This window comes from Lodderomyces beijingensis (genome assembly GCF_963989305.1).
Source record: "Lodderomyces beijingensis strain CBS 14171 genome assembly, chromosome: 7".
Classification (NCBI taxonomy): Eukaryota; Fungi; Ascomycota; class Pichiomycetes; order Serinales; family Debaryomycetaceae; genus Lodderomyces; species Lodderomyces beijingensis.
The window spans coordinates 107,655-125,638 of record NC_089976.1 but is presented as its reverse complement, the minus strand read 5'-3'; the positions used below and the strand labels follow the sequence as shown (position 1 = coordinate 125,638).

Below are 17,984 nucleotides of genomic sequence, written 5' to 3'. Positions count from 1 at the left end.
CACTACCTTTGAAACCTCTGCCCATAGAGGTGTCAAAGGTTGATATTTTACATAGAGCTTTCCTGTTGAGGCGGAAGGGATAACTGTTTGCCTAGACCCAAGAGCTGAGAAAGAAAAACCCCATGGTGCAAGTTCAACGCCGACGTTGTTGCTCCTCGGCGTCTTTCCACCGCCCAGGGCCTAATAATTTTGTTACTAGTATTATTATCAGCGGTTAATGTCCAACTCTGAAACATAGAAATAGTACCAAAGTTGCAGGATTAGGAAAAGAGACATGGAAACAAAGCCAACCATGGCAGTTGCAAAGAGAAGTCCATGTGTATCATTATCATTGCAATTGAGATTCATGTGGGTGAAAGAGTAGTTTGGAAAATGCTCTAGTGAAAATTTATTAATCAAGTAGTACATATGGATTGAATTGAATGGAATTAAAATGAATTGAATCAAGGGGTAAAAAAATCAAACGTATTTTTGTTCACTCGGCATTGAAAGATGAGCTGTTTCAGACAATTTCTTGACGAAAATTGTCACTTTCCTCCCACCCCCCTTTCTTCCTCTTTCCCACATACCTTTTGTCTGGCTTTACTTGCCATCTATTCGTGGCTCCCTTTTTTTTTGTTGTTGTTGTTAGCCCAGGGCATTTTTCAACAGCAATCGCGCTCACGACCTCACGCACGGAACACCAGTGGTGAACAATTTGTCCGATTCAGTTGGTCTTTACGCGACAAACACAAACGAGATGAAAGCCATTCCAGACATTATCAAGCTTAGTTTTATCTTTCTCTTGTCGGCCACCGCCAGCCCGCTGCTGCTTCCTGTGGCAGTAGCGGTGGCTAGGTTTAAAGTTCTCACATCCGAGCTAGCTGCAAATGTTCCCTTTGCGCCAGTCATATGTGCAGTATCCGACTGATAAACCAATCCCGAGGCAGTTGGTGTTGTATGGTGTATCGAATATAAAGCAGACGACTCGTGCGAGTCTGATGATGATTCATTTGAGCTTGCTTCTAAAGCGTTATTGTTGATTCCACTATTTAGTAAACTGAGGGGGCCGCTATCGTCTTCTGACGATGTTGTTGTAGCCACGAGCAAATTGGTAAGTGATGGTGTCACTGTGTCGGTATACGAGATAGCTGATGGATATATTTGACTCGACATTTGTATATATAAATTTTTGTCTTTTGAAAGGTTCAGTCAAGATTAGCTTGTCGGTGACAGAGCAGTAGGTACGCAAAACTGGAGGTCAATAAATGGCGAAACTATCAATTATTTATCCTCAAATAAAAAAAGGAAAATCTTGTGGAGATGGCGGATGTTAAATGACGGTAATAATTTGTCCTACCAGTTTGTGGTGGAGGATGCGAGTTGATTTTATTTTTTTTTTAACAATGCAATAAAATATGGCATACTAGTACTAATACTTAGTGTTGGCGGTGGTGGTGATGTTGGTGTTGGCATTAGTGGTGGCAGTAGTGCCTATTGATAATATGCCATGCAATGCAACATGTACAAAGCTGATGATTGTTCCTGGTTTTTTTTTCCATTTCCCCTGAATGAAGCCCTTACTTTTTCTTAGCTAATAAACAAGGTACCGTGTAGGGATGTGATCCAATCAGGCACCCCAACTTTAAATTGACTGTAAACGCATACCAACTTCGAACACATGTTTCACCTTCTATTAGCAGGAAAAAAAAAACCTGTTAGGAAAGGGGGGCAGGGCAAACCCACCTTGAAGTGACATCATATTACATTCTTTCTGTCGTATGCTTAGCAAGGTCCCGACAGGTTGCCTATACGACGAGAGGTGGGGGAAGCAGCTCGTAACGTTTTGCGCGATGATCGCGCACGTCCTCTCATTTTCCGTCGTGGTGATGCCAGCGAGCTATTTGTCTCGACGAAATGCTGTACCAAATCAACCCTCAAAGAAATACAAAAAAATAACACTTCCGATGAAATGCGCTGGAACTGTTGTTTCAAATTGGGGTCAAACGTTTCTCTTTCCCGTTCTTTTCGTTTCCTTTCCTTGCCTTCCCTTTCTCGTCACTTTTTCGACAACAACAACAAAAAAAAAGGGACAATCCGCAAATCGCATCTAATCTAATTACGTAGTTGTGCCTGTCGCTCGAATCCTTTTGGTGTATGTTTTAGCTCGATTCGTGTCTATTGTTTGATGATGAATAAAATAAAATAGTACGCGACTTGGCCATGTTTGAGTTTGAGTTTGAGTTTTCTTTTTTGAAACAGCAGCTATTTTGAATGCTGCAGCTTCTCGTAACCGCATATCATCATCTTCATCATTCCCATCTCTCGACACCAACAACCCCTGACAACATTACCCCTGAGACCCTTCAGTCGTTTCTTTTTTTTTCTCGAGGTTCTTCACGATCTCCTTGACTTGTGACGATACATCCGATTGCAGTTCTCTCCCTTGCACAGCCTTTGAGTGCTATGAGGGAACCAAAAGAAAAACAAAAGGGCCAAAGGAGGCACACGTACGGCTCCATCCTCTCGTGGACATGGTTGGCTGTAACGCGTCTATTCTTTTCAAAAATCCGAGTTGTTGCCGTGGGCATTTCGTTGACAATAGATCAACCACGCTCTTTCAGCCAACACAAAAAAATAAAAAGGGGAAACTCGTAGCTGGCACGGTAAGTATGATTACCAGGACGGAGTAAATACCTGCCCGGCATGAGGTTGGAGACGTCTACAATTGAGAAATTTATCCGTCCGCGATTGTAGAGGGGTTTGTCGTTAGACCCAAGCCGCCTTTAATTGTAAGGTTTTTTTTTTTCAACGGAGATCAAAAACTGACAGGTTTGTTGTTTTCCATATAAATCCGACAACCAAAAGCCTAGCCATTTGCTTGAGTGCCTCGTGTCGTGTTTGTTTATCATGATAACTTGATACCCTTGGTGATCTCTGAAAAAAAAATGTCTCAGTTTTCACACACATATCACCCATATGTGGATGAGACTCTGCAGCACCGATAAACACCGTCAGAAACAACCGCTCAAAACTAACGAATTGTTAATCCCTGCCACCAGACGTCAATTCAACTTTTCTCTCCTTTCCATTGACTTGAGTGCACTCTTGTAGACATTCAAGGAGGAGACGCTGTTAGTAAAACTCGTAGAAAGTACTCTTGTAGTCTGCACGTGAGGTTTCTGGTAGCTTGCAAATCTCCTTTTTTCTGCACTATGTCTCCAAAAAGTTGCAACCAAATTTATTGAATGTGTTGCAAAACACCATTCATTCAACCGCTATTGGAACCAAAACCATCTTTACGGTACATAAAAAGACGCGATAACGGAAGAAAAGAAACCGAAATACTCTAGAGGATCTATTGAACTTGTCCTTAGACAAAAGTACTAACTTTGTAAACCAGGAATTTCCCTCGCCTCCAGTTGCAACCACAAACGAGACGCCAACCAAGGTTAATCTAGAAACTTTGAAGATTGACTAGCAAGCGTCAAGACTCTTAGTTGAATTGTTGGCCAAACCTGGTACCTTTTGGTAAGCTGCATGAACCGTTTGCATTTCAAATACTTCCTGATCGATACTTTATACATCCTCGTTGCGCCAAACCACAAAGAACTGCTGCCACTGCTGCCACTGCTGCCACTGCTGCCACTGCTGCCACTGCTGCCACTGCTGCCACTGCTGCCACTGCTGCTACTGCTGCTACTGCTGCCACTGCCGCCTCCCCCGCCGCCGACGCGGACTCGGATTCGGAAGTATGGAACCAATACCTCGATGCAATTCGACAAATTTACAGCAAAGCCTTACCTTTCAGAGATACTTCCACGTAATCTAGGGCCCGGTTACATTGAAAACGCTGTGTTTGGTGAAGAGCGGGAGAGGTTATTGAGTGACTGGTTACCAGGTGCTTACAAAACGTCAAAAATGGAATCAGAGCTTGAGATTGAGCTTCAAACTTTCAAGTCAATTTTTCCACCACAAGCAATCATATTGAATCCCATTTCCCTTGATAAACAATTTGGTGCTGATGATTCGTTGTTGTTGTTGCCAAATTAGAAGCATTTGCCAGATACAATCTCCCCGTTTGACATTGTCCCAGAACGTCTACCGTATGAATTACCGCCTAACATAGAAGAAGAAACCAAATTACTACATCTTCCAGCAAACATCAAGCAAAGGTATGTATTATCACACAGCAAAACGACATATTTAAAAAGCCAACAACATTGATCTAAAGCCCAAGTTTGACAATATATGGACCGTAGAGCAAGGTCCCACAAAAGCTTGATTTACATGATTTCAACTACGTTTTAATTAACAAATCTGGGCTCAGCAAGAGTAGAAAATATTTGGTGCATCCCACAAGTCCAATGGTTCCAAAGAAACCACTTGTAGCTGAGGTCGCTTCATTGGGTCACTACAATCGCCACTTTGTGACCAGATCATGGCAGTTGGCCAAGTACCAGTTAGTGGTTGAAATGGAGTGGACACCAATAATCAAACATTTGAGAAAATTACAATTGAGCTGCAAGATAGATCATGATTTAATCAGTGGACCAAAAAATCAAGCTTGGATTGAAACAAATTGACGCAGACAAATCGTGGGACTGTGAGTTTACATACCTTTTCATGTGGTGCTGCGACGGAAAAGAGCAAACACAAATCATTTGGAGAATCCCCTGGTGAACCGGACGTGATTGAGATTACGAGTCGGCCCGACTCAAAAGCTGATGAACACAAATCAAATGAGATAAACACCAACTTTACAACGTATCATAATGACACCGACGAGTTGGAGAATTTAGTCAACAGGAAGAAACAGAAATTGCAACAGAATGAATCAAGTTTTTTCCCGCTTCAAAATATGCCCAGTGCTTTGGTTGTTGCTGTCACGTTTCTTCCCATTCATTTCCTTTCTTTTCATTGCCTTCCACCCCACTAGCATTGAATCCTGGCAGAGTAGCCTGGCAATAGAACTCCACTAACGCACTATTTTTTTCGCAGTATAAATTGGATATCATTTACTCGGAGCATTTTTGCTGAGTGCACGACTTTTCAACATGATCTTGACACGCACTGAAAATAAATGCATTTTTTTTGGCCAAAAACCAACCTCCACCCCACCGGATCTCACTAGCAATCGCAAAGTATAACCAAGACAAGACAAGAAAAGAAAAGGCCATGGTGGTTCTAGCAGCATCAATTTGTACCCGAGGCGGTAAAGCCTTACTCTCGAGGCAGTTCAGAGATATTTCCAAGGACAGAATCACTGCATTGTTGGCCAATTTCCCAAGCTTAATTTCCAGTTCAACTAGTCAACATACCAGTGTCGAAGATGAACAAGTCAGATACGTCTACCAACCATTGGAAGAATTCTACATCGTTTTGATCACCAACAAGACATCCAACATTTTGCAGGATATAGACACATTGCATTTATTTGCTTCCACCATAAGTAACCTTTTGAGGAACGTTGACGAACGCGAGATTTTCGACAATGCATTTGATATCATTGATGCCTTTGATGAAGTTATCAATTTAGGATACAAGGAGAACTTGACCATGAGTCAAGTGCAAACGTTCTTGGAGATGGATTCACACGAAGAAAAGATCCAGGAGATTATCGAAAGAAACAAAGAATTGGAAGCTACTGAAGAAAGAAAGAGGAGAGCCAAGGAGATACAAAGACAAGAAATGGCCAGACGTGCTGGAGCTGGAGCTGGAGCTGGAAGCGGAATGGGATCATCCTCCTTTGGTCAGCAGAATATGGGTTACGGAATGGGAAGCAATCGCGTACAACCAACTTATCAACCTCCACCTACTATTGAAACAACAGTCAATGAGCCAAGATCTAAATTTGACGCTCCAAGCAGACCAAGAGGAGGCGGACTACAATTGGGCAAAAAGACAAGCAAGATCCGCGCCCCCATACCTTCAGCCGCAGGCTCTGCTCACGAGCCATTGCTTACTTCTCAGAAACCATTATTCAATCATCCTCATTCATTATCATCATCTTCTTCAACAGCAGGAGCAACAGCAGCAGCAGCAGCAGGCTTATCCAACCAGCCTGCAACACCAATCTCCAAGAGCTCTTCACCAGCACCAAATGTGGTAAAAGTTGCCAATAATGGTATCTTGGTGACGATAAACGAAAAAGTCAGTGCTAAATTAACCCGCGACGGTTCAGTCACATCTAGTGAAGTCAAGGGAGATCTACAATTGAGAATCAATGATGCATCTTTGGCCAATTGCAAAATCCTATTTAAATTCGATGACGCTAAGCTCGATAAAAAGCAATTCAAGATCCATCCCAATGTTGATAGAAACTTGGTTTACAATGAAAACATCATCCGTGTCAAGGACAAAGCTAAGCTGTTTCCACTGAATGATCAAGCAACAGGGGTTTTGAAATGGAGATACGTTGGTAAAGCTGATGATACTACTAGTGTGCCTTTATTGGTTACAGCATGGGTCAATATTGGAGATGACAATGTCGCGTCAGTGACTTTGGAGTATGAGTTGGCGCAAGATTTTGTTGATGCTCATTTGGTGAATGGAGAGTTTGCAGTTGGCGATGTCAAGATCCTCGTTCCTGTGCTTGAAAATGACCTTTCGTTACAAGGTGATGACGATGAGTTGGTGTCATATGAGATTTTGGAGCTGGTGGGGACGGTATTCAACATCAGCAAGATTGATTTGCAGGAGCCTCTGGGCTCTTTCGAGTTTACTGTGCCTCTTGGCGAAGAAGGCGAAGAAGCGTTGTTCCCAGTAGAGATTCAATTCGATATAAGTAACACGAAATGCATCGAAAGTGACGCCTCATTGGGTGGTGTGAGCATCACAGATGTTGTATCTAATAATGATGACGAGGAATCATTGCCATTTGATTTACACTTGAATCTTGCTTCAGATAGTTATATCGTTGAGTAATTAGAAAAGAATGAACTAAAGAAAAGAAAGAAAGAAGGAAAAAAAAGGTTGTATATTACCCTCCCCCTTAAAAAAAAATTGAAAAATTAAAAAATTGAATAAATAAAAAAAATAGAAAACCTGACTTGACTTGACTTGGCTTTGATCCGCGGTAGCTATATAATTATGGAAGTTCCACTCAATGCTACTGAGAATTGTATGCCCATATTCTCCTGAGCATTCAATTTATTCAACTCTTTTAGAATTTGTTTTCTTGGATCTTTGATTTGTCGGTAATTGGACAATATTGGCTCTTTAACATGGTTGATAATGATGTTCAATCCCTTGAGTGCTTGCAGCTCTTCGTTTTCTTCATCGATCTTGATCCGTTGGCATTCACTGGCTAATTGCTGCAACTCGTGGATCACGTGTCGCGGGGTCAAGTGCCCATATAGTTTGTTTTCATCAATCTCAAAACTGTTTGAGCATTCAAGTATGATGCCATGCATTTGTCCCTTGTTGACAAGCGGTGCAATTTCTTGCCATATACGTAAATTATAATCCAAATGACTTATGCTGTCACTTTCGAAATCTCCAAATACCAAGAGGTACGAAATATCAGCGTCGTTGGTGGTGTTTTTGAAATTCCGTGAAATAAGGAAAGCCAGCGATAAGTAGTGGGACTTGACTGCTTCTTCGTCCAAGTTTCCGCCGATGCTACTTGCGCTGCTATTATGCCGCGAGCCATTTGGCTGGAAACCTTCGTAGATCTTGGTCTTGACGTAGTCGTCATCGTTTATACCTGCAGGTATGGTGGTGACGCTTGAATGACGACGCGGTGGAATGGAATCTGCAGCAACAGGTGTACCTTGTTCGCGGTCATCATTGTCTGCCTTGATGGAAGTGGACCCATTTTTGAACTTGACCTTGTGGCGACTTTTCTTTTCTATGAGGTTGAGTTCCCCGTGGCTCAAGGGAAACATCTTGATCTTGTAGTTTCCCACATGGAAAACTTGTTTGAATTTACGTTGGTTGAGATTGACAATATCGAAATCGGGCATGTTGGGCCAGACTATACCGTTGAAATAGTGGTTTTGTAGGGAGTCTATGGTATAGTAAGAACCGTATATTTGCTTTGGTGGATTATTTGTTGCGAAACCTGCCGAGTTTATCACTAGCGAGGAGACGTGGTCCAAGTGAGGATGTGAGATTAGGAAATTTGTCAATTTTTGGAAAATGTACTTGGTGTACATGATGGTGTTGTAGTGGCTGAACTTGATAAATGGCCGAGTGATGTTGATGTTGCTGTGATAGTAGTAGTCCACCAGCTCCGAGTCAGAGTAGTAGTCGAGCAAATTGCAGCGCGATTGCTGGTATTTGCTTTCTTGATGGATGATTTCAGTTAGCTTGCCCATTCCTGAACCAGCGTCAATGCAGAGAAACTCCTCTTCTTTGTTTATTTTGTCCGGTCCAGCCAGCGGTTCTGTATTTGTATTTGTATCTGTCTCTGTATTTGCAGTAGGAGACGGTGACGGCGCCGTTGCCGTTGTTGTTGCTCTATGGACTGGAACACCACTATTGTCATTGCCATGTTGTTCTTCCAAATCAAGAAGAGTTTCATAGGATACATTGGCTGGTTTCACGAGGAGTGAGCACGTGTTGCCCTCTAGTGGGCCACCGCTTGTTCCCAAAAAGGTTATCTCGAACGACATGGAGGTTTAACGTGACTCTTCTTGAAAGTGGAACAATTTATATAAATATGTTTCAAAATTAAAGGAAACTGCTCTGGGAATGGAGGTGGAATATTTGATATTTGACACTCGAGGATGCAGTTAGGCGCTTGATTTTAGCTTGAATGGGATACAAGATGATGATACCTACTTGCTTATAGATGGTGTTTGCAATAGTACAGCTTCCCTCTTTGATGATTTTTGGCGCAACTGTACGGTTCAGTATTGGATAAGGTGATTCCACGGTTATATTTTTTGCCTTGAGGTATCTCCACTGGTTTGAACGGAAAAATGGTGGGGATGAGAACCAACTATCAAACACCAGGATATGAAAATAAAAGAAAGCAAAGATTGGCAAGTTGGAAAGCTCAGTCTTTTATCACAATCAGGAAGGAACTTTTGAGCTAAGCCCAGGAGTAAGAGTTATATAAACTGTTCAACAATAAACGAAAAGAGAAATTGTAAAGCAAGTCAAGGAAGCGAAGAGAGGGAAGAGAAGAGAGGGAAGGAAGGTTGTGTGAGTGTTGCTTGCGAGCCAGAGTCTGGACTTTGCAAACCTTCTAAGTCATTAAGAAAACCGCAAACTCATTCCTCAATCCTTTCCGCGAGACCTGTGGTCTTCTTACCTAGCAATCCAAGTGGCAGGCTCGGTTGTTGTAGTTTGGAAATATGGAAATGTGATTTATCGAAAATCCACGTGTTTATAGACATCAGCCGAATGCAACTACAACAATCTTAAACCTTGAATAACAATAGACCAAGCCAGATATCTACTTCTCCGAAGCGTATGCAACGCGAAACATCTAGAGTTATAACCTCTAGTGGCTTGGTCGTTGGCACAGCTGGAGAAATGCAACTTGACTTAACGTCAAACATCGGTATTCCGCTTGATAAGGAAAAGGTGGTTGAGGAAAGTCACGTGATTGGTTTTCAAGCTTTATCATGGCAAGAATATGTTTCATCGACAGATGAGAGCCACTTTTGATTTCTAGTAGCTGTGCTGATGTCTAGTTGCAGTTTTACAGCCTATGTTTGTAAAGCACCAGTAGTGGTACCCAAATTTGTTTTTTCAACAGCAGAGGAGGGGAGGTATGGATGGGCGAAAATCGACAAATCAGTGCTCAGGTTTCAACTTCCTATTGAGCAGACCGTACCATACAATGGGCATACCTGAACAACGGAGGCAGTCTGAAATATCCTTTTGATGGGAATTTACCGGTGGTGATGGTGCCTTCCTGTCCTGCTATTCTTTGTAGCCCACTGAGAAGTCCAGTTGGCAATTGAGAGATTTTAGGGGGTGGCGTGAAGCGTCTGGAGACTAAACCCCCTTAGTGTCTGCTGTGTTCAACTGCCACACAACTGTAGATTCATATAGCCTTGGGCTCCTCGTCGAGGAATCTCACTGTGCTAGCACTTCCTCTCGATGGAGTTACCCACGTGTTCGAATCACGTTGCACAGAAAGAAGGAGAATTGTATACTCGAGAAGCGAACTTTTTGGAAATGCAAAGGAACGGTGGGACAGGACTGGGGGCTCTCGCGTCCGACATTCAGTGCACATTTCGAGATTATGAAATTTATATGGCACAGAGTACATAGCCAGTTACAAATCGGGGTTCATTCCAAGGCTGGGTTCAAGAATGAATAATCTTTTATTTTCCGAAAAGATGTCAATCTTGACGATTTAGACTTCCACGGTATTTTACATCTATCCGAATAAACAGCATGCATTGGGGAACATCTTCTTCTTTTTTCACTGTTGCTTACTTGCGTATCCTCTTATATCCTTGGCGAATCTCCAACTCTGGTTCTCAACTTTGACATCCTTGTCAAATGCAAACTCCAATTTGTTCGTCTCCTCATTTAATTTAATAATCACTCTTGAAAAAGAGTCACCGGATCTAGCGTCTCTATAAAACAACACCCTCATGCAATCATCCACCACTTTTTTAGCTTCGGTTTCTTCAACCTTCACATAATCTTTATCCTCTGGTATCATATTCCTCAACAAGGGGATGGCCAAATGTGATCCAAACCCGGTGGCTATAGTTGACGCATGGTACGTCACCCCCAACAAATCAACGTATTTCAAAAACGGCTTCTTTTCCTTATCGAAACCCCCAACAACAATGCTATTCCACAAGGGGTTCATCTTGGATCTTCTATTGTACATCACACGCGACAAATATTCGTGAACATTTGGAGCCCTCAAGAAATCCCCTTCCTCGGTATCGTACACTTCCTCTTCAATCTCTAGCTCGTCAAGTAGACGTTCAATATACTGCAAATCCGATATATCACCTGAAATGCCGACAATGGTCTCCAGGCCAACCTTAATCAACCGCTCAAGATTGTTGAAACGCAAAAGTGAGCCATATGAGCCCACGTGATCAGCGGCCATTATTATCCCATTGGCAAACTTCGAAGCTATCACCGAAGTACCGGTGATTATAGGTTGTTGAGTGTTCATCTTGGGGAATTGATGGAGCGACTGGTTGGTATAGTCGGTGAATTCGGCGTTGTTTGCCTGGGCAATTCTATGGTTGTAAGGACCATAGGTTTCATTCGAAGGTCTACCCCACTGATACGGATCGTGATTCATGACTGTCTATAGCTCAATTGGAGACTGGAATAGGGAAATTGATACTTGAAATGGGGAAAAGTCTGGAGGAAACCGGTGCCCTGGCAATCGTGGCGACAACTTCTGATAGTGGCGATTTTTTTCTCCTTCTGTTCAGCATGGAGAGCGTGTCGCGTGGGCAGAATTTGCGACACCGAATTTCGCGACACCGACGCCAACACCCCACACACCCGCCCAGTGGAGGCATCCAGTCCAGTTCAACTAGCCTTGGATGGAAGCAATAGAGAGCTACAAATGGGGGGGGGGGGGGGGCATGTTTAGGGAATAGAAAACAGAGAGCAAACTCGAGATGGGTTTCCATGTGCCAATGAAATCTCTGTGAGTTGGGGCTTTTAGCAGCCAAAGTGGCGTAATCACTGCTCATAAGGCCCAGGGCAACACAGTCCAGCCTGTAAAACAACCTTCACTCGTTTCCTTCTACTCCAGTTGAGTCAATCTCCAAATATGAGGCGTTTGACAAGGAAGAATGAAAAAAAAAAACCTATCTTGACAAGCTATAAATACGAACGACGCTTCCCACTTTTCTAATTCCAAATCTTCCAAGAGCTTCGTGAACTCAACCCACTCTGCTCTGCTCTGCCCTGCTCTGCTCTGCCCTGCTCTGCCCTGCCCTGCTCTGCCCTGCTCTGCTCTGCTCTGCTGTAGTCCTTCAAAATATAATATCAGCACCGCCAGAGCTAACCTGGTCAATTTCGATATCCTTAATAGGCTTGTATCTGAATCTCTTGGACAATTCGCTTCTTGAGAAATATTCGCCTTCTTTTGGTTCTATGGGGTTGCTATTATGATACCTTCTTGTCTGCTGACCAGATGAGCTCGAGCCGACCGATCCCGGTACTACGCCTTCTGGTGCAAATGGATGTGCTTTTGCCGCGTGTGGGGTCTCTGGAAAATCAAGCCGCCGTTAGTATATACATATTCATACTTATATTGGTTTCACGGGAAGCTTCGACAAGAAAGAGCTTTGTTTAATGGGGGGGTTTTTTTTGTTCACGTACTTGGAATTGGATGTGGGCCACCCACAAACTTTATTGTGTGCTTCAATAGTCTTGACGATACTCTCATCTTTTGCTACTGCTAGGTTGTCGACTGTGATAGGGATCGGGATTGGTTCGAGGGGTGGGATATAAAGTCAACCTCTCCTGTGGATGACGAATGGGATTTTTTTTTATTTCTCGGATGTGGATTGGCTGGTCGGAGTTAATGAGGCTGCGCGACAACTCGGTCCTTTTCTGTTTCCTGATTGTTCCGGGCACAGGTTGACAGCTCAGGAACCACAACATGGAGGGTGGTGACGGTCTGCGGAAGAGCTGTCATATGGAGGAAGACTGCTAGCTGTTGAGAGCTTGGAACTGGGATGCCGAGTGGGAAAGTTTGTGCGAGATTAAAGCGACAGTGGAGAACTTGCTTTTCATGAGACAAGTCATCCACGATTGGCGCTGGAACCAAGGGGAAATTCAAACAAACGAAAGCTCTTTAGAGATCTACCTTGAACGTTGTACTTTAATCTTTAATGGAAAAGCAGGGACATGGTTTTTAATATTTGGTGTCTTGATGTCTTGATGCGTTGACGTTATAAATGGTTTGAGATCTGGTGGATTCTCGATTTCGCAGCCATTTCCAACCCGCGCCGTGAAGATCGAATCCAATATAGTTGCAACCGGCCATGAGTAGCATATCACATTCCTTCCACAGAGAAAGAGTGCAATCGACGATAGAGCCTTCTTTTTGCTCTCTTAAACCCGGTGCATATTTCCATCCCATGGACAAAGAATACCAACCGAAATCCATCCTTGACCTTCCCTACCCTTTGATAAGCAGAATCTTGTACGAGAGATGGCGCATGGACCACAGTTTTCAGCACATCTTGCCCATGATGAAAACCTGCAAAGAGCTCTACTTGCAACACGGGATGCTCTACATTCTCCAGCCGTTGAACATCGGCGCTTCGTCCATTTGCATGCTCGACGAGGCTGTTGAGCGGATCATACAGCAGCAAGCCGCGTCTCGAATCCGCGCAATCAGCTTCTACTCTCCTACAACTCACCAGAGTCTGAAAGTGTCCGAGTTTCGAAACTTGACCACAGTGTCGGTGCTAGCCAACTTGAATGTCTTGCAGCGCATGTTGGCGTTCTTACCTGCCTCGGTGCAACACTTGAGCATTATTCTTGAAGTATCTCGTCTCGTGCGCTTTTCCAAAATAAACATTGCACCGTTCAATTTGAAAACATTGACGTTTAGATCGACGCTGTGTCTCAAGAGAACAAGGAAACTATCCTTCCTCGATGTTATAAACTCCCTCTATGCCAAGGCCGACTCAGACCGGGGCTTTTACGAAATGAAGTCAACGGCGAGACAAGTGGCCGTGTTGCTAGCCGACCTAGTTTACTCCAACAGGAAAAGCTTGGAGTACTTGGATTTGAAAATGATTAGCTTGATCCAAGTCTACTTTGCCATGCGAGACCAAGGTTACAAATTGCTGCTGATTAAGTTCCCGCAATTGGAAAAAATCCACGTCGACCAAACCACCATGTACTCCGTACCGTTTCTCACCTACTGGCTAAAAGTCAGCAAGGAATTGATCTACGACAACGACTATTTGGCGGTGAAGTACGTGATGAAGATGGACGCTAACGGCCAGTTGCACGTCCAGAAGGATGTCACCAAGCCCAGTGGAGGTGGTGGTGGTGGTGGTGAAGTGTGAAAAAAAAAAGTTGACATTTTGGCCAGAGGCCTTCTTTTCGTCTCGCGCGTGAAATTAAACCACCCCGGGAGATCAGTACACGTTGCAAACCAGTTGAAACTTGAGGCCATATAAGTATATCTTTTTGGCAGGAATTGAAGTAGAGCTAGCATGTCGGATAAGTTATCGAGAACCATACAGAGATTCCAGGCCAAAATCGACTCGGGCTCGTTTTATGAGGCGCACCAAACATTGAGAACCATCACCAACAGATATGTCAAGGGCAAACAGTATCAGGAGGCACGAGATTTGCTTTACCAAGGAGCAACTATCTTGACCAAGAACAAAGAGTATGCGTCCGCTGCAGATTTGATAAACTACTTGATCCAGGTTTACGAAGAAGAAGAACTTCCAGTCACGGAGAAGGACGCCAAGTACAAGTTGATGGAATTGATTTCGAATTTACCCAATGACGACCCGCTGCTCAACGACTTGGCAAAAAGCAGTATTACGTGGTCGCAGAAGTCACCCGAGACTTCGAAATTTGGCGACAATGACTTGCATCATTTGTTTGGCGCCAAGTTTTTGGCGGCGTTGGAGAAGGATAGTGGCTCATGGGAGGCAGAGCAAAAGATCAAAGTGTTTGCCATTGCCGAGTTGCATTTGGTCTTGGGCACTTTTGAAAGTGTGCCTGTTTATGTAAACTACTTGGTGCTGTGCGCTCAAGCCAATAGCGACGTTGACCCCGGGGTGTTTTTGTCAAGAGCCGTGCTCAACTATGCTTATTTGAAGAACATCAACTTTGTCAAGGAGGCGCAGTCGTTGTTCTTGAGCAAAATCGACCAAAAGAGCGAGGAACCGATCAAAGATGTTGTTGACTATTATGAAAACTGCCCATTGCTCAATTTCCTACAATTGTTGGTTCAAGTGTTGCAGAAGGATCCACCAACCAACAGTCAGAAATTCCTCAAATTGTACGATCATTACAAGTCGAGTTTGAAACAGCACGAAATCCTAGCTCCAGTCGAATACCTCGGAAAGCTATACTTTAACCTCAATCTCGGTTCAGGCCAGGGCGGCAATATGCTTGCAAATATCATGGGAGGGTTATTCAAATAAGACTGCGTATAGAATAAAGAAAATGGAAAAGAATAGAAACAACCAAAAAAAAAAAAAAAAAAAGAAAATTCCTCATCTAATATTCATCTACGTTCTCATTTGTTGTGTCTTTAATAATTGAGCTCAGGTTCAACGCTTCAACAAGCTCGGGTCGTTTCAGCTTCAACAATTCGTGTTTTGCCTCGGAGTAAGTGCACCATCTTCGCTCTCTCTTGTGTAGCTCGGGCCAGTCGGTGCTCAAGTGGTCCACCAGCAACTCAAAGAAATGGAACTCGCTCTTGGGTATGATTTCATTGAACTCGCCGTGGATCACGGGAGCCTTGTGCCCTCTTGAGTCCAAGACAATGGGGAGTTTTTTCACAATTATACCTTCGACGCCCGCCTCTTCCCACGTTTCACGCACGGCAGTCTCCAATTCCAGCTCGTCCGACTCGTTGCCTCCCTTGGGCAAGACCCACCGGCCTTTGTTTTTCGAAGATGAGATCATGATGACTTTGGTTTTGGACTCGTTCAAGCATATACAGCCAGCGACGATCCGAGCTCCGGTTTTTTCATTGTATCGTTGCCGTTCACGCCCGACGCGAGCGGTAGTGGCCTTGACGGGCAAGTTGGGGTTGGTGTATCCGCTCATCAGTAGATAAGACTCTCGACTGTTGGTTGTTGGTAGTTTTTCACACGAGAGAGGGAAGCTACATGGAGGGGGAGGCTCTTTTTCAAAAAAAAGGAAGGAAGAGGTGGATTGGAAAATTGTGGAGACTCGAAACCATCAACAGGGGGGGCAGCAGCGGCATGATTGAGGTGTTGGCCAATGTCGCGTCATGGCGGTGCTAGTGTTGCAAAATTACGGAATGCTCCGGCATCAAATGACACTGGCACGTGTGAGTAGAAGGCGGGCATTTTCCAACGGACAGTGAGTACAGTGTGTGTTCCTTTTCATTTAACCACAAATCAAAATATAACAGATGAAGATCTGTGGTTTAGCCGTAGTATCGGTGCTAGCATATGCCGTGGGGTCAATGGCCCATGGAGACCATTCTCAAACCGTTTTGAAGCAAAAACCAGCCGATAAAAGATGGCAAGACTGGCACATGCTCGAGGAACACAACATTGTGGAATACGACGGCGAGACGTTCTTCACCATGCACGATCTCAAAGGCATGGGATCTTGGGATAGGACCGATATATTGAACATTTATGGGTTGGTCCATGAGCAAATCATCGGGGACGGGTCTGGCGTCGGCCAAAATCGGATAGAAATCACACCGGCAGTGCAGGAGATGGTGGTGGAATCGATTTACAAGTTGTTCGACAAGAACAAGGACGGGTTGATCAGTCGAGACGAATGGTTGCAGTTCCACAACAACGGTGGCGAATTGCCCGATTTTGGCTATGGACAGGGCCACCACTTGGATTTTGAAAGTGAATACGAGGAGCACCATTGGAGGGAGTACCATGCTCAAAACGACCCCGACACCAAGGTCAAGCATAAGGAAGACATAGAGCACGAGTTGTTGCACCACAAGTACGAGATCGAAGAGACACACGACCGATCAAAGAAGATCAAGGACTTCACACGGCACTTTTTGTCAGATATTAGGATCAACAACCTCCGCCCGAAATATAGAAGCGCCTAGCGGTCTGAGGGCCTAAGACATGTATTGAACTCTTTTATCTTTTCATCTATAGATACCTCTCCAACTATTTGACACGGCTGCGATTTTTTTTGTTCTTTTTTCTTTTTTTCACTTTGTAATTGACCCAAACGAACAAGATCGTAAATCCTCCAACTCATGGGTGCATTTGGCCTCATTACTTCTGTTTATCTTTAGACAAGCCTCGTACGCCTGTAGCTTTCCCGAACATTGGCTTTGAATCTTCTGAAACGAGGGCACCGCCGTCTTTATACACTTGGTCAACAGCACCTGCTGTTTCAAGCACGATTCCGGGTCGGGCTGCGGTGAAGCCATGCATTGGTGAAATGCGAGAAACTGACTGGGACAGTATCTGGCTATATCTTCCAACAATATCTGGTCTAACGCTCCTCCTTTCGGTTGCCGCAACATGGTATGCCTACCTGTGATCTGTGGATTCTCTTGTAGAAAGGGAAACCAAGTTGCTCCGATGGCCACTTGCTTCACACGAGATCAAGACAAATGTGGCGGGGGGGGAGCAGAGGGAGGCTCGCGCGGAGCAGGGCACTTAAAAAAAAAAGTTCACACCAGTGAGTCTTTGATTTGATCTGGCACATGAAGCATTTTCAGCATCTAGCACCAAGGGCCTGCGCTTGTTCGATTCTGGAGAAAGATCTTGCGCCTTGCCATTGAGGACACTCCGGTACTGTTTTGTCATCTTCCCGGGAATTCCAGCCGAGATGCCGCTCAATAAAAGCCTAAAGACGACGCTACTAACGTTGACTTGGCTCCCAGTGCTATATTCTTTCACCAGCCATGTCTACCAGCCGTACCAGATCAAAGGATCGTCCATGACCCCCACTTTCAACCCGGGGACGTCCACTACGGCCAAGGATATAGTGTTGGTGCAGAAATTCAACATCAAGTCGAAACCGGACTCCATTGCCAAGGGAGATATCATCATGTTTAGATCGCCGCTAGATCCCGATAAGCTATTGACCAAACGAGTCATTGGTGTCAATGGGGATCGCGTCTACCCCAAATCGCCACGGTATCCCAAGCTGGAGGTGAAGATACCGCGAAACCATTTATGGGTGGAGGGGGATAACAGCTTCCACTCGATCGACTCGAATGAGTTTGGACCTATAAGTAAAGGCTTGGTTGTCGGGAAAGTCGTGTATATAATTTGGCCAGCTAGTCGATGGGGACAGGATTTGCGAGGCGGTCTAGGTGATGATATTTGAGAAATAAAGAAAAAAAGAAGAACAGGATCAGGAGTAAGAGTGATGATGTCTGC

The 17,984-nt window shown here is 44.2% G+C and overlaps 11 protein-coding genes across 11 annotated transcripts; 5 read left to right on the top strand and 6 right to left on the bottom strand. All coding sequences in view use genetic code 12, as the record gives it.

Annotated features, from left to right (window-relative positions):
* Positions 1–717: 717 nt before the first annotated feature.
* On the bottom strand, positions 718–1,155 carry LODBEIA_P53640 (uncharacterized protein; the record flags this gene model as incomplete). Its single annotated transcript, XM_066975688.1, has 1 exon — positions 718–1,155. The coding sequence occupies one exon, from the start codon at positions 1,153–1,155 to the stop codon at positions 718–720; it is 438 nt and encodes a 145-aa protein (XP_066832302.1).
* Positions 1,156–5,157: 4,002 nt separating this feature from the next.
* Positions 5,158–6,906, top strand: LODBEIA_P53630 (uncharacterized protein; the record flags this gene model as incomplete). The annotated part of the gene is made up of 1 exon (XM_066975687.1): positions 5,158–6,906. One exon carries the CDS (start codon positions 5,158–5,160, stop codon positions 6,904–6,906), a length of 1,749 nt encoding a protein of 582 aa, XP_066832301.1.
* A 155-nt stretch (positions 6,907–7,061) lies between these two features.
* On the bottom strand, positions 7,062–8,300 carry LODBEIA_P53620 (uncharacterized protein; the record flags this gene model as incomplete). Its single annotated transcript, XM_066975686.1, has 1 exon — positions 7,062–8,300. The coding sequence occupies one exon, from the start codon at positions 8,298–8,300 to the stop codon at positions 7,062–7,064; it is 1,239 nt and encodes a 412-aa protein (XP_066832300.1).
* A 2,066-nt stretch (positions 8,301–10,366) lies between these two features.
* On the bottom strand, positions 10,367–11,215 carry LODBEIA_P53610 (uncharacterized protein; the record flags this gene model as incomplete). Its single annotated transcript, XM_066975685.1, has 1 exon — positions 10,367–11,215. The coding sequence occupies one exon, from the start codon at positions 11,213–11,215 to the stop codon at positions 10,367–10,369; it is 849 nt and encodes a 282-aa protein (XP_066832299.1).
* A 688-nt stretch (positions 11,216–11,903) lies between these two features.
* LODBEIA_P53600 (uncharacterized protein) lies at positions 11,904–12,319 on the bottom strand (the record flags this gene model as incomplete). The annotated part of the gene is made up of 2 exons (XM_066975684.1): positions 11,904–12,139; positions 12,253–12,319. The coding sequence occupies 2 exons, from the start codon at positions 12,317–12,319 to the stop codon at positions 11,904–11,906; spliced, it is 303 nt and encodes a 100-aa protein (XP_066832298.1).
* Positions 12,320–13,016: 697 nt separating this feature from the next.
* LODBEIA_P53590 (uncharacterized protein) lies at positions 13,017–13,958 on the top strand (the record flags this gene model as incomplete). Its single annotated transcript, XM_066975682.1, has 1 exon — positions 13,017–13,958. The coding sequence occupies one exon, from the start codon at positions 13,017–13,019 to the stop codon at positions 13,956–13,958; it is 942 nt and encodes a 313-aa protein (XP_066832297.1).
* A 150-nt stretch (positions 13,959–14,108) lies between these two features.
* LODBEIA_P53580 (uncharacterized protein) lies at positions 14,109–15,056 on the top strand (the record flags this gene model as incomplete). The annotated part of the gene is made up of 1 exon (XM_066975681.1): positions 14,109–15,056. The coding sequence occupies one exon, from the start codon at positions 14,109–14,111 to the stop codon at positions 15,054–15,056; it is 948 nt and encodes a 315-aa protein (XP_066832296.1).
* A 76-nt stretch (positions 15,057–15,132) lies between these two features.
* Positions 15,133–15,687, bottom strand: LODBEIA_P53570 (uncharacterized protein; the record flags this gene model as incomplete). The annotated part of the gene is made up of 1 exon (XM_066975680.1): positions 15,133–15,687. One exon carries the CDS (start codon positions 15,685–15,687, stop codon positions 15,133–15,135), a length of 555 nt encoding a protein of 184 aa, XP_066832295.1.
* Positions 15,688–16,018: 331 nt separating this feature from the next.
* Positions 16,019–16,690, top strand: LODBEIA_P53560 (uncharacterized protein; the record flags this gene model as incomplete). The annotated part of the gene is made up of 1 exon (XM_066975679.1): positions 16,019–16,690. The coding sequence occupies one exon, from the start codon at positions 16,019–16,021 to the stop codon at positions 16,688–16,690; it is 672 nt and encodes a 223-aa protein (XP_066832294.1).
* Positions 16,691–16,798: 108 nt separating this feature from the next.
* LODBEIA_P53550 (uncharacterized protein) lies at positions 16,799–17,119 on the bottom strand (the record flags this gene model as incomplete). The annotated part of the gene is made up of 1 exon (XM_066975678.1): positions 16,799–17,119. The coding sequence occupies one exon, from the start codon at positions 17,117–17,119 to the stop codon at positions 16,799–16,801; it is 321 nt and encodes a 106-aa protein (XP_066832293.1).
* Positions 17,120–17,427: 308 nt separating this feature from the next.
* LODBEIA_P53540 (uncharacterized protein) lies at positions 17,428–17,931 on the top strand (the record flags this gene model as incomplete). Its single annotated transcript, XM_066975677.1, has 1 exon — positions 17,428–17,931. The coding sequence occupies one exon, from the start codon at positions 17,428–17,430 to the stop codon at positions 17,929–17,931; it is 504 nt and encodes a 167-aa protein (XP_066832292.1).
* Between the last annotated feature and the right edge of the window lie 53 nt (positions 17,932–17,984).